Here is a 12,235-nt window from a genome sequence, read left to right as displayed (position 1 = left end):
AAATTACACCTGTTGTTTGTTTATGCCACCCTCAAGGCACCTGTAGTGAGGTGTGTTGTGTATTGAGTCAAAGGATTTTATATCTGTATTATTATGTCAAGAGAGCTGAAATCACAAACCCCACGTCACAACAACTGGCGACGAAGGTGGGATCCGGAATGCTGAGGAGCGGTTAACCGCCCCCCTGCCTCAGAGTCCGGATTGCAGCTAAGAACAAGACTCACTGGCCAGCTGAGAAGTCTACCCTGCCACAGGACAATGGAGAGTCCAAGGGTATTGGAGCCCTTCCAGCCATCAGAGCCCCACACGTGGGAAGACTACGTCGAACGCTTCGAGTTCTTCGCAGTGGCTCAAGGGATCACCGATGCCAGCAAAAGAAGGGCCACATTCCTGAGCTACTGTGGGCCTGAGACCTTCGAGCTGGCCAAGGCATTGCTTGCTCCAGCGAAGCTAAGTGAGACATCTCTCAAAGATATTCTCGCCTGTCTAACAAGCCACTTGGCGCCTACTGAGACAAAGATGGCCCAGCGGATGGAGTTTCATAAGAGGCAGCAGCGTACTGGGGAGTCTGTATCTGCATTTCTAGCTGAACTGCGGAAGCTCGCTCAGCACTTCCAAAATCTGGAAGAGACTCTCCTGGATCGGTTTATCGGTGGTCTGAGCAGCAAGAAAGCCAAAAGACGCATCGTGGCTAAAGAAGAGTTACCCTTGCTTCAGCCTTGAAGGAGGCCACCGCCACGGAGAATTATGAAAGAGAGGAGCTTGATGCCAGTCGCAAGGCCCCTAAGCCACAGATAGAAGTTGCACATGCCATGGACGAGCTAGAGGCTACTCCGAGCCAGAGCCCAGTCCGTGGGGTCGAGTCAGTGCGTCAGGCCTGCACAGTGCACAAAGATCACCGAGGCAGGTGTCCAGGTTGTGGCGGAAACCATGAGCGGAAGAGTTGTCGTTTCCGGGGTGCTATGTGCCGGACGAGCGGGAAGACAGGTCACATCGCCAGGGTCTGTAGATCGGCGGCGTTGGGAGCGACAGGAGCACCTAGACTGGAGCATTGCAGACCGGCCGCAGCAACCCATTTTCTAAAGGACTGCCACTACGTAACGGAGATCAACGGGAGGGTTGTGCAGTTTCCAGCGCAAGGCAAGGCACACGTCAAGGTGAAGATTGAGGGTCAGCAGTGCGACATGGAGGTAGACTCCGGATCTGGATTCACTATCGTGTCGGACCAGACCGCGAGGACATTCTTCCCCAGGGGTAAGTTGCCCCCTCTGGAGCCATTCCCGGCAACCTTGCAGTCATACTCAGCGGGCCGCATCCATGTTATGGGAATGTGTGCCGTGAGAGTTCAGTTCCGGGACAAACAGGCTGTACTCAAACTGGTGATTGCGAAGGGCAGTCGCCCCAGTCTCCTGGGCACTGACTGGTTCCCCGCCCTGGGACTGAGTATATCAGGGCTTAATTCAATCCAAACCTGCCCTGAGATGAGCGAGGCATTATGCAAAGAATTTGCTGGTCTCTTTAATGGAAAACTGGGTTGTTATAAAGGGCCCCCTGTTGACTTCGAGTTGGACCCTGGGGTGGCCCTAATCCGACTCAAACCAAGGCGAGTGCCATTTGCACTGCAACCCAAGATCGAAGCAGAGCTGGATAAATTGGTCAAGCAGGGAGTTCTCTCACCCGTGGACTCTGCTAAGTGGGAGACTCCAATCGTCACGCCCCTTGAAGCAAATGGGGAAGTCAGGATCTGTGCAGATTACAAATGTACTATCAATAAGGCACTCAGGGGAAACTCATACCCCATTCCAGTCGTATCACATCTGTTGGCTAAACTGGCTGGGGGCAAGGTGTTTGCCAAAATTGACCTGGCACAAGCTTACCAACAGCTGCTAGTGACCCCACAATCAGCCGAAGCACAAACTATTGTCACACATAAAGGGGCGTTCAGAGTTAACAGATTACAATTTGGAGTTTGTGTGGCCCCAGGGATTTTTCAAGGGCTCATGGAATGCCTGTTAAGAGGTCTGCCGGGGGTCTTGCCATTTTTAGATGACGTTTTGATTGCTGGAAAAGACCCACAGGAACTGGTTGCGCGCGTCCGTGCAGTGTTGCTCAAGTTCAAGGAGGTGGGGTTGCAACTGAAAAAGGAAAAATGCAGTTTTGGGGTGCTAGCTGTGGATTTCTTGGGGTTTAAAATTGATGCATCAGGCATCCACCCCACAGATGCTAAGATTAAGGCCATCATCGAGGCACCACGACCACAGAACAAGACGGAGTTGCAGTCATTCCTGGGACTTATTAACTTTTATCATTCGTTCTTACCCCAGAAAGCTTCGGTAGCTGAACCATTACATAGACTGTTGCAGAAAAAGAATGTGTGGCGATGGGGGCAGGGGCAGCAGAAGGCTTTTGACTCCTTGTGAGGAATGCTGAGTAGCAGGAGCGTCCTTGCTCATTATGATGAGTCAAAGCCGCTGGTCCTGGCATGTGATGCCTCTCAATACGGCCTGGGGGCAGTGCTGAGTCATAGGAAACCGGATGGGTTGGAAAAGCCCATCTCTTTCTATTCCCGTACGTTGTCGCCCACGGAGCGCAACTATGCTCAAATTGACAAAGAGGCGCTTGCAATTGTGGCAGGAATCAAAAAGTTCCATGATTATGTGTACGGTCGCCATTTCTCCATTGAAACGGACCACAAACCACTGTTAGGGTTGTTCAACCCGAACAAACAAAGGCCACAAATTCTCTCCCCCAGAATGTTGCGTTGGTCTATATTCCTGAACGGGTTCCAGTACACCTTGACCCATGTGCCGGGGAAACTGTTGTGCCACGCTGATGCGCTGAGTCGATTGCCCCTCCCTGGCGGGAGCAATGAGGATCCCGCTCCAGCGGAGCACATAATGATGCTGGAAACACTTCCGGGGGCTCCTGTAACGGCTACTGATATAGCTGAGAAGTGGCCAGAGCACCAGTCCACTGGTGGGAGCAGTCCAGATCTCCCTGGAGCTGGCTGCACTTGGATTTTGCTGGGCCATTCCAGGGGAAGGTCTTTTTGGTTATCGTCGATGCATATTCCAAATGGTTAGAAGTGGCGATGGTCCCTAGCATGGCATCAGCTGCCGTAATCAAGGTGTTGAGGCAGCTGTTTGCAACCCACGGGTTACCTGAGACCATTGTATCAGATAATGGGGCAGCTTTTGTATCCCAAGAATTCAGGGCATTCTTGGCTGATAACTTCATAAGAGGGGTCACATCCGCGCCCTTTCACCCATCCTCCAATGGGCAGGCTGAGCGCATGGTAAGAACAGCCAAAGAATCCATTGCGCACTTAATGGAGGGTAACTGGTCAGCTCGCATCGCGCGAATGTTATTTTTGCAGCATGCGACACCGTGTACTGCGACGGGCAAGTCGCCAGCTGAGCTGCTCTTGGGTAGAAGACTGGTAACGGTGCTGGATTATGTCCACCCGGATAAAATGCCAAATTCAAGAGCAACCCCCCACGCTGAGACTGACACAACAAGGTATTTCGGCCCTGAAGATCTGGTCTGGGTGAGGAACTATTCACGAGGTTCGCGGTGGGTGGCTGGTGTGGTCACCCGGGCTAGTGGACCTGTGTCCTATTATGTGACCTTGGAAAATGGGCAAGTTTGGAAGAGACATATAGATCAGCTGAGGCGCCGGGCGCTCAGCAGGGAGGAATCAGATAATTCATCCCTGGCTAAAGACGCAGAGCTGCAAGACCAGAGTGAAAATGGCCCAGAGGTGCAGTCACCAGGGGCTTCAGCAAATGAACCAGGGTCTGCTAGTCCTCATGATGACGAGGTACAGGTAGGGGACCCTGAGATGTCTGGGACTCCATCTGTTCCTGACGAAACCCCTATAGCAGCCACTCTACCACAGGTAACACCCAATCCAGAACCGGCAACACCTGTTGTCAGGAGATCAAGTAGAAGTTGTAGGACCCCACAGTCTGCTGTGCTCACTAGGGGGGGAGGGGTGTTGTGTATTGAGTCAAAGGATTTTATATCTGTATTATTATGTCAAGAGAGCTGAAATCACAAACCCCACGTCACAACAAGGTGCAAAACAATTCTTACCTAATGCTTGCCTATATCTGCAAGCCAAAGATTATGAACCAGGGACCTTGTCCGCTTATGCTGCTCAGAGCTGCATTTGGGGGAAAGCAGGTTTGAGAGCAGAAGTGGGGGGTTGTGGGGTTCTAGTTGCACGCAGGACCCCATCCCTGCCCCAAGATGCATGTGCTGTTATGGCCCTGCTGTGGCTGACAACTGACAGATGTGTCAGCTGCTGCATTCCTCATTCACTCAGTATGTGGGCTGCATCTTTTCTGGCTGCTCACTGCATGGCTTTGCATGGTCCCCATGGACTCACATTTTCTTTGTGCTGAAAGACAGTGTTGCTGTAGTTCCCTTGAGCTGCAGGCGGCTCACTTCTGGCTTATGTAGGCTTTTTTCTTTTTGGGGGAGCAGTTGACTGGCTTGCCAGTCTTCAAGGCTCGATTCTAGTTAACTTCTTTTTGGGAAGCAACAGCCAGGAGCAGACGGAGACATAGCTGAAGTGTTCCATTGCACTGAAGATAGGCACAAAAGAAATTTGTAGCTCGGTTACAGGCTCTTTTCACCCCTCCAGATTACCATTTCTGGGCTGGCATCATAGCAGACATCACCATCCCGTGGCGCTCTGACCCACTGCAGCTTGCAGGGGGGAAAGAACTTAACCCTCTTCCACCCAAGCTGCTCTTTGGCAACTAGCCCAAAGGTTGCCCCTCCCCCGACCTTTTTCTGCAAGCACCAACTTAAGACATGTACTGTTGTGGAAACTGCATTCCTGAGTTGCAAATTTACTGTAATTTCTTCTCTTCCTGTTCCTTACTGAAGGAATTGTGGGAATGTCTTTTGCTCCAGCTGCTGTAACCAGAAGGTGCCGGTCCCCAGCCAGCAGCTCTTCGAACCCAGCCGGGTCTGCAAATCCTGCTACAGCAACTTGCATCCCAGTAGCCCCAGCCTTGACCTTGAACTGGACAAACCTATTGCTGCCACCTCAAACTGAGGCTCCAGCGTGGAAGGAAAGCTGGGAAGAGACAGCACCACCTCTCCCTGCTAAGCAGATACGCACATTTCTCTGCTGACTGAAGTTGGTAGGACTGGAGAGAAGCCTTGCACTCTGGAGTCGGGAGGAGAGATGCTCAGAGGGATAGGATGCTGGGCCTGTACTAGTGGAGCAGAAACCCCTCCTTTCCAGCTGTTCCTCCCAGTGTCATTTTCATCCACCTCATGTAAATTTTGCGTGGATTTTGCTGGAAGACGACGAAAAGAGGGTCTGGATTCTTCCCCGCTGGCATTTCTGTTGCCCTGCTGTTGGAACTGTGCTGCAGACGGATGATTCTACCTTGCTGTGAGAGGAAGGGAAATCGGTCCAGAGACCTTGTGAATACCTTGTAGCGTCAGTGCTTATGCTTTCTTTTTCCCCAGTCACTCCTGTTGCTTCCCAACAGCAACCTGCTGTTTGGGAAGTTGTTGCTGCTAGAAGAAATGGGAGCTGCCTTCTCAAAAAAAACCCTCTCTCCCTCTCTGTTCTTAGAGTGGGCTTAGTTATCCTTGCTGCACGAAAGGGCAGGCGCAAGGGGGGGGGGGCGGAGTGGGTTGCAGATCTCCACGTTGGGCAGTCCTTTGCCGATGTTGGCAGACTTGTGGCTCAAGGTAGGCAATGCCTGGACCACTTTGGCTAAAGAAAGTGTACGCTTGTTTGAGGGAAGTGAGAGGTAAGGGGGATTGGACAGACCATTCCTGTTCAGGGTTGTATTTTTAAACTGGCACCTCACTGTAAGACTCTTGTACATGCAATTTGTTTTGAAGGAACTGGTGTTTGGGCTTATTACTAGCTGTGCAAATGCTATCCCTGCCCCAACTTTTTTCTTCTTAAAAAAAGATGGTTTACACAGAAGGCAGAGCTGCTTCGCTGCACTGGGAAGGCTGCATGCAAAGTCAAATAATACTGTTGGCCAGGCTCCCCCTCTCACAAGGAGAACCCCAAAACAAATGGGGGGTGGCTTTGATTTATTGGGTTTTTTTCTGCACAGGAGAGTCAGTGAAAACTGGTTTGCCAAGGCCCCCAAACTAGGGCATTTTAACAACTTCCCCCCAAAAAAGATATGTATGTAATGATACAACTCATCTAAAACGAAAATGTGCCCCTTACATTAAAATCTCTTTTCTTCTGCTGTGCTATGAATAGTCTTGAGTCCTCCTATTTTTATTTTAATATCGTCTTGCCAACCCAACCCTGCCAACAAAAAACACTTATAGGTTTTGGTTGGTGGGTGTGAAAATACATTTTTTTCTGCAATTCATTTGCTAGGGGAAGCTGAAGCAGCTTCTGCCTAAATATTCCACCAAGTAGTGACGTGCCTCTATATTCCTCTGCCCCAGCCTGTAGATTTTGACTACTGAACATGTTTCCCTTATCACACGGCTGCCACCACTTGAAACTGCCTCAGCTTGAGATGTCTTCCTCATGGCACAAGTTCGTAGGCAGCACTGATCTTCCTGTGGGCAACTGTACCCAAGCCAGCAACTGTGGGGAATGTGTGGCACTGCCAGTAAAGCCCTCCAACCATACCAAGGGGGGCTGTGTATTAATAGCAGCATGGAGGAAGAAGAGAGACTCCAGCAGCAGTGGTGTAATAAGCAAACCAATCTTCCAAAAAGAGATTGCAAAGTTAGAAGTAACCTATTGCCAAGATAGGGCAAAGCCTTCTAAAGTGAAGTTTTCGAGTGTATTGGAATACCCAATAGAAGAAAGCCCTGTCACTTTTCTTTATTTCCGTGTTCTCTGTGAAAAGGTGTGTGTGTTGATTACAACACAGTCATACAAGGGAAGCATTTGGGAATGAAAATCAAGTCTTTCCAAGAGGCATAGGAAGAGACTTTGCACCTTTTAAGGCAGCTTGGGGATGTACGAAGCTTCTTTGTACTCCCCCTTTCTTCCAGCTGGGAGAACGGGCAATACAAAGTCTGGCTCTAATTTGGCTTTTGGATTTTTAATAGAAAATTAAATGTTATGGGATGATTTTTGAAGGAAAATCATAATTGTGTTGCGCACTGTGGCAGTGTGGTTTTAATGGTACAAATAGGTGGTGAAAACAAGGTCTAATATTCTGCAGTTCACCATATAAATTTCCCAGTTCACCATATAAATCTGCTACAAATTTCTTTCTCCTTACTCCCTTTAAACAGCCCGGCTAAGTATTCCACAATAAAACTAGAGCTCTTCCTAGCACTTTTCTTTCATCTGATCTGTTTTGGCAAGAATCTCCATGTTTATAGCCTTCTCTGTCATCCCCTCTGAGAGCTCCATCACACTCTCTGGAAAGACGTGCCTGTGCAAACCATTTTGCAAGTGGGTGAGACTTGATATGAACATTTGGTCTGTAGTCTTTGGTCTGTGTGCTGAGACTACTTGGAGCTGCCACTCCTTGGATTCCTTTGTGGTTCATTAGGAGCAGCTAACACCCATCTGGCTGGATAAATTGGCTTTCGATCTAATTAATTCCATGGATTTTCTTCTGAAACCACCTACAGCTTTTGGAGTTGCAGCCTAAGTGCCTTTTGACACAATGGCAATGTCCTTACAGGTCAGGTTTGGTTTGTATTCCATAATGAGCTAGAAGTTGATTATGCTGAGAGGTCATAACATACCTGTATGTCATTAAGGTAGAGGTACAAAGAGTAACTTGGGGATCTGTTCAACTGTGACTTGCAGCCATGGATTGCATCCAGACTTGGGCTCATACACTCCTTTCCATATCCTCATGGCTGTTAAAAATTAAGAACTGAAAAGAGTTGAATGCACACACTTGAATGCAGTGTTTTGTGACAAAGGCTGTTTGTTTCTCAAATTTCTACTTTTATTTACTGCAATCTTTGCCAGCTTATTTCAGGGTAAGCAATACCATTTTTATTGTATCAGAACTCTCCCTGTCCCCACTAACTTCTTTATTCCAGGATAGTGCATAGCATCTCTTCTGCATTCCTTCTTACAGTCTTCCTTTCAGAACTGGGTGTTTGTCATAAACCAAGGAAGTATCCAGAGAAGCTGCTCCAGTACTATAAGACCCAGCTTTGTCTTCACTGTCCACAGGGCACATGTCTTGGTGACACCATCTGTAAGAGTTGCAGCAAAGCCCTTTGTGTACAACTGATTTAAACGGGAAATCTGGTTTTAAACTTTAAACCCATCACTGATTCTCCTACTGCATTAAGCAGAGGTGGTGAACCCTTGGCCCTCCAGGTGTTGCTGAGCTACATCTCCCATCAGCCTCTGTCAAGGCTGATGGGAGTTCTAGTTCAGCAACTTACGGCGGGCCATAGATTTCCCGCCTGGCTAAAGGTTTGCAAGAAACTGCCCTGATGTATGTGGGAAACTAAATACTATCTCTTCGCCATAAGCATCAACATTTAATATTTATATTTAGTGATGAGATTTGAGACCATCTGCTCTGCCACCTATTTTCTGGAGCCTAATGATCACAAGGCACGTGTGGTCCCTTTAGAAAACCAAACAGTACAGGGCAGCCTGCTGGATAGATTTGACTGACCACTCTGAAATGCTTATGTGGGAGTTGACCACCTTCCCACCAATATCACACAGCTCTGTCCTCTCATTATGTCCCTCTCTCGCTTCCCTACATGCATACAGCCTGGCTCTCTAGAGCCGTATGAGAGGTTGTCTGATCTAAACTGCTTCTCTTCAGCCTTGACAGCTGCACTGACTTTCAGCATTCCAGGACTGCCCCCCTTTCTTAAGCAGTTAAAAATATGAATATGTCTGTGCCATCTCAGAAATTGCTTTGGAGGATGGACTAAGCTTATTTAATACCTCTGAGCAGTATAGATGTCTGTGGCTGATGCATTCGGCCTGGCAGCATATTCCAGCAGGAGAACTCCTATGTAAAGCAAATATATAGGTAGTTAGCATTACTGAGCTATCGTCCTAGTAACATTATTCTGCTGCAGCAGGGAGGGGAAACATCAGGTTAAGGGGTCAAATATGGCCCTCAAGCACCTCTTAACTGGGCCCTTAAGACTCTCCCTAGACCCACCCCTCACCACCCTTCTGTCATATCCTATTTGCCTGTTTAGGCTGGCTGGAATATTCCCTTGAGCTCTAATAATGCTGCTTGCTGGAGGACAGGGGTGCATAGAAGCTACTCTATTGCAAAAGGTAAAATTTACATTTATTTCTCCACCACTTTGGGTTTGGGCCTTACTCATCACAAGTCAGTGGTCCCTGAAAGGTTTCCCTGAATGGTATGCAACCCTCTAACTGAAAAAAATTATCCATGCCTGTGCCAGAGATCTGCCAGTCATACGTGAGTCATTCTGGCCCATGGTGGGCCTTTGTGGCATACAGACTAGTTTGTGAATATCCCCCCACCCCCGTATACACCTAAAGTAACAGCAGTCCAAAGATCTAGTGCCCTCTCTTTCCCACCCCTGCCGGGTGTTTTGTCTTTGGCAAACTTAATTTCAGAGGCAAAAGCTGAAAAATGGAATTTAAACTAGAAGGTAATGAAGATAGCATTTCCAGATGGGTGTATGCCTGAGGAAGTAGGCAATAGATCAGGTAGTCACAGGTGGTGGAACAGAAAATGGCAGTGATTGGGAGCAACAAGGAAAGGTGACTTGGCCATTGGATTCTCTGAAATTACACTGATCACTGGCAGCCTGCTTGCTTAAAACTACAGCAGTTCACATGGACAGGAGATTGTGCATCCAGCATCTTCTGAAGAATTCCGAGACATGTTCTTAGGAACAATTGCCTCAGTGAAAATAAACTAGTCCAGCTTGATGTGCTGGCTTTCCAAGAAATTCAGTTCTGTGCTGATAACTTAAATCATTTTGATGTCCACTGATTTGGTGCTGCCCTCTTGTGTACTGCTATGTGCCATATGATGTTAGTTGTACTGAGGGAGCCAGACTCTCCTTTGTATTGGGAACCAGAACACATTTTGTGCCTGTCAAAAATCCTCTTTTGATTGTCAAGGTATTAGAAACAGCTGTTTTTCAATTATGGATTTCTTCTCAATATCCCAAAGTAAATTTATTGCATCTTTTACATTAAGACATTTTCCTCCTGCCTGAGATGAGTCACTTGCTACGTGGCTGTGCATCCAGTCAAAAAAATGCCACTTTTTAATTATTGGTCAGCGACTCGCAGTTCAGAGTTGGGTTGGAAGATCACCCAGAAATGCCTGGTGATTATAAGCTTCAGCCTACTGCACTGAATTCTACATCATTCTGTAGTAAGCTGGCAAAGTGATTATTTAACAGCATTTTTCATTACCTCCATAGATCCGTGCCAGAGCATAGGCAAAGTCTCTTGCAGACAGCTGCATCGCGGCTTCCCCCTTTAAGCTTATTTTCTGAGTGAACTGTCTGAGTTTATGGAGAGCATTTTGAACTATTTGCACAGAAATTTCCAGTTCAGAGACGCTAAGCGCCACCTTCAACCTGGCCTGCAAGGACATCAATCATATGGTAATCAGTGTTTCTCGAAACAGCCAGTACTGCTGTCCAATCTAAACCATCATTTCAGCTGTTAGCAAATCTGAACCAAAGTTTACATTTTTCCCCGGACAACTATGTTGATCTGAACAAGAAAGAGGCTTGGGGTACCTTAAAGGATTTACGGTTGTTAGTATGACATAAACTTTTAAGAACTTGAGTCCACTTTATCACATGTGTAAGCGTTATCACATAGTGCAATGGGGAGGGGGGAGTCTGTAGTCCTCCAGCTATTTTTAGACTACACCTATCATTCCTGAATAGTGCTCATGTCAGCTAGTTGATGGAGACTCCAAATCCCATGTTGCAGCTTCCCAATCACATTTGGAGGATCATGTCCCCCTCCCATGTCATAGAATAAACACACATGATGCTAGATGGAATGAAATACAAAAATACAGCCGGGATCAAATACGTTAAACCTTGAGTCACAGCTTTCCAAACTGTGTTTCATGACATTTTTGTGTGTCGGCTGCAGTGTATAAGTGCAGCTGGTATAACCTTCCATTTGACAGCATGGCTAAGAATCAAGCCATCTATGCTAGATGTTTTTGTCACCTCTTAATAGTGGCCTGCTCCTCAACCTGTTACCCTCTGCCTTTCAGACTATAACTCCTGTTAGCCCCAGCCAACATGATGGTTAAAAAGTACAGTGATTTCTTAAATACTTTGGCCCCTATTTCACACAGGTCTATTCACAAACTCTAGAAAACAACCATTCGTCTTTATATTCATGATATTTGAGCTTTGTCTCTTTGAAAACCACTCTAGCACAGAAAAACTGCTGCAATCTCTTCATCACAGCTGAGGGCACAGGAATGGATGTGGCTTATGCACTCCTTTCCACCTTCTGCAATCTTAACAGTAGCTTAATGCAGCCTTCCCCAGCATGGTGCCCTCCAGAGGGATTCAGCCACAAACTAGGCTATGTTCAATATGTTGGCTTTGGTGTATAAAACCCTATAGACCTTGGGACCACAGTACCTGAACGTTCATCTCACCCCCTATATACCCAGTCAATGATTATGCTCTGGAGGTGAGGGCCTTCTGCAGATGCCATCTTAGCAGGAGGTTCATTCCACACATTGTAAGAATCAGGTCTTTAGGGTTCTGGCACCTGCCCTTTGGAATCTGCTCCCTTTGAACATTATGTGCCACTTCTGTTGCCTTTTTGGTACCTGCTGAAGACCTTCCTCTTTCAAAAAGCCTTTTAAGTGGCTATATTTCCCAGTCTGCATCTGTACTGGAATGGTTTTTAAGATGTTTGATTGTTTTTATTGCTTGCTTGCTTGCTTGCTTGCTTGCTTGCTTGCTTACTGGGCTCCTTTGGGTGGAAGGATAGAACAGTGTTTCCCAACCGGTGTTCCGCGGCACACTAGTGTGCCGCCGGACGTTGCCTAGTGTGCCGTGGGAGGGAGGCGGGCGAGTCGGGCTAATCCTCCGACGAGCTCCACCTCCAGACCCATTGCTCAAATCCTTTAACCCAGGAGGGCGGGGAGGGGGGGGGGAGAAAGAGAAAAAAGAAAGGGTGGAAAAAAAGAAGGGGAAGAGAAAATATTTTTTAAAAAAAAGGAAAAGGAAAAAAGCGAGGGATGGAGGAAGGGGAATAAACAGAAGGGGAGGACAATGAAGAGGGGCGGGGCTTGGCAGG

The 12,235-nt window shown here is 47.6% G+C and overlaps 3 protein-coding genes across 3 annotated transcripts in view; 1 reads left to right on the top strand and 2 right to left on the bottom strand.

The window, feature by feature from the left end:
• Positions 1-8,054, bottom strand: part of LOC310694870 (acyl-CoA dehydrogenase family member 11-like) — a 31,598-nt gene extending 23,544 nt beyond the window's left edge. Inside the window, exon 1 of the mRNA XM_083478645.1 lies at positions 7,971-8,054. Coding sequence (XP_083334771.1) covers positions 7,971-8,048 — 78 coding nt within the window. The 5' untranslated portion in view covers positions 8,049-8,054. The remainder of the gene's footprint in view (positions 1-7,970) is intronic.
• Positions 1-12,235, top strand: part of HORMAD2 (HORMA domain containing 2) — a 95,037-nt gene that overhangs the window by 6,824 nt on the left and 75,978 nt on the right. The gene's annotated exons all lie outside the window — the stretch shown is intronic.
• Positions 7,904-12,235, bottom strand: part of LOC310694860 (acyl-CoA dehydrogenase family member 11-like) — a 16,727-nt gene continuing 12,395 nt past the window's right edge. The window contains exons 12-14 of the mRNA XM_083478606.1: positions 10,364-10,535; positions 8,897-8,963; positions 7,904-8,181 (exon numbers count right to left, since the gene is read on the bottom strand). Of these exons, the coding sequence (XP_083334732.1) occupies positions 8,055-8,181; positions 8,897-8,963; positions 10,364-10,535 (366 nt within the window). The 3' untranslated portion in view covers positions 7,904-8,054. The remainder of the gene's footprint in view (positions 8,182-8,896; positions 8,964-10,363; positions 10,536-12,235) is intronic.

This window comes from Podarcis liolepis (genome assembly GCF_965112155.1).
Source record: "Podarcis liolepis genome assembly, chromosome: 15".
Taxonomy (NCBI): Eukaryota; Metazoa; Chordata; class Lepidosauria; order Squamata; family Lacertidae; genus Podarcis; species Podarcis liolepis.
Note: the sequence above shows the minus strand (reverse complement) of the source record. Positions and strands in the feature narration are given on the sequence as shown.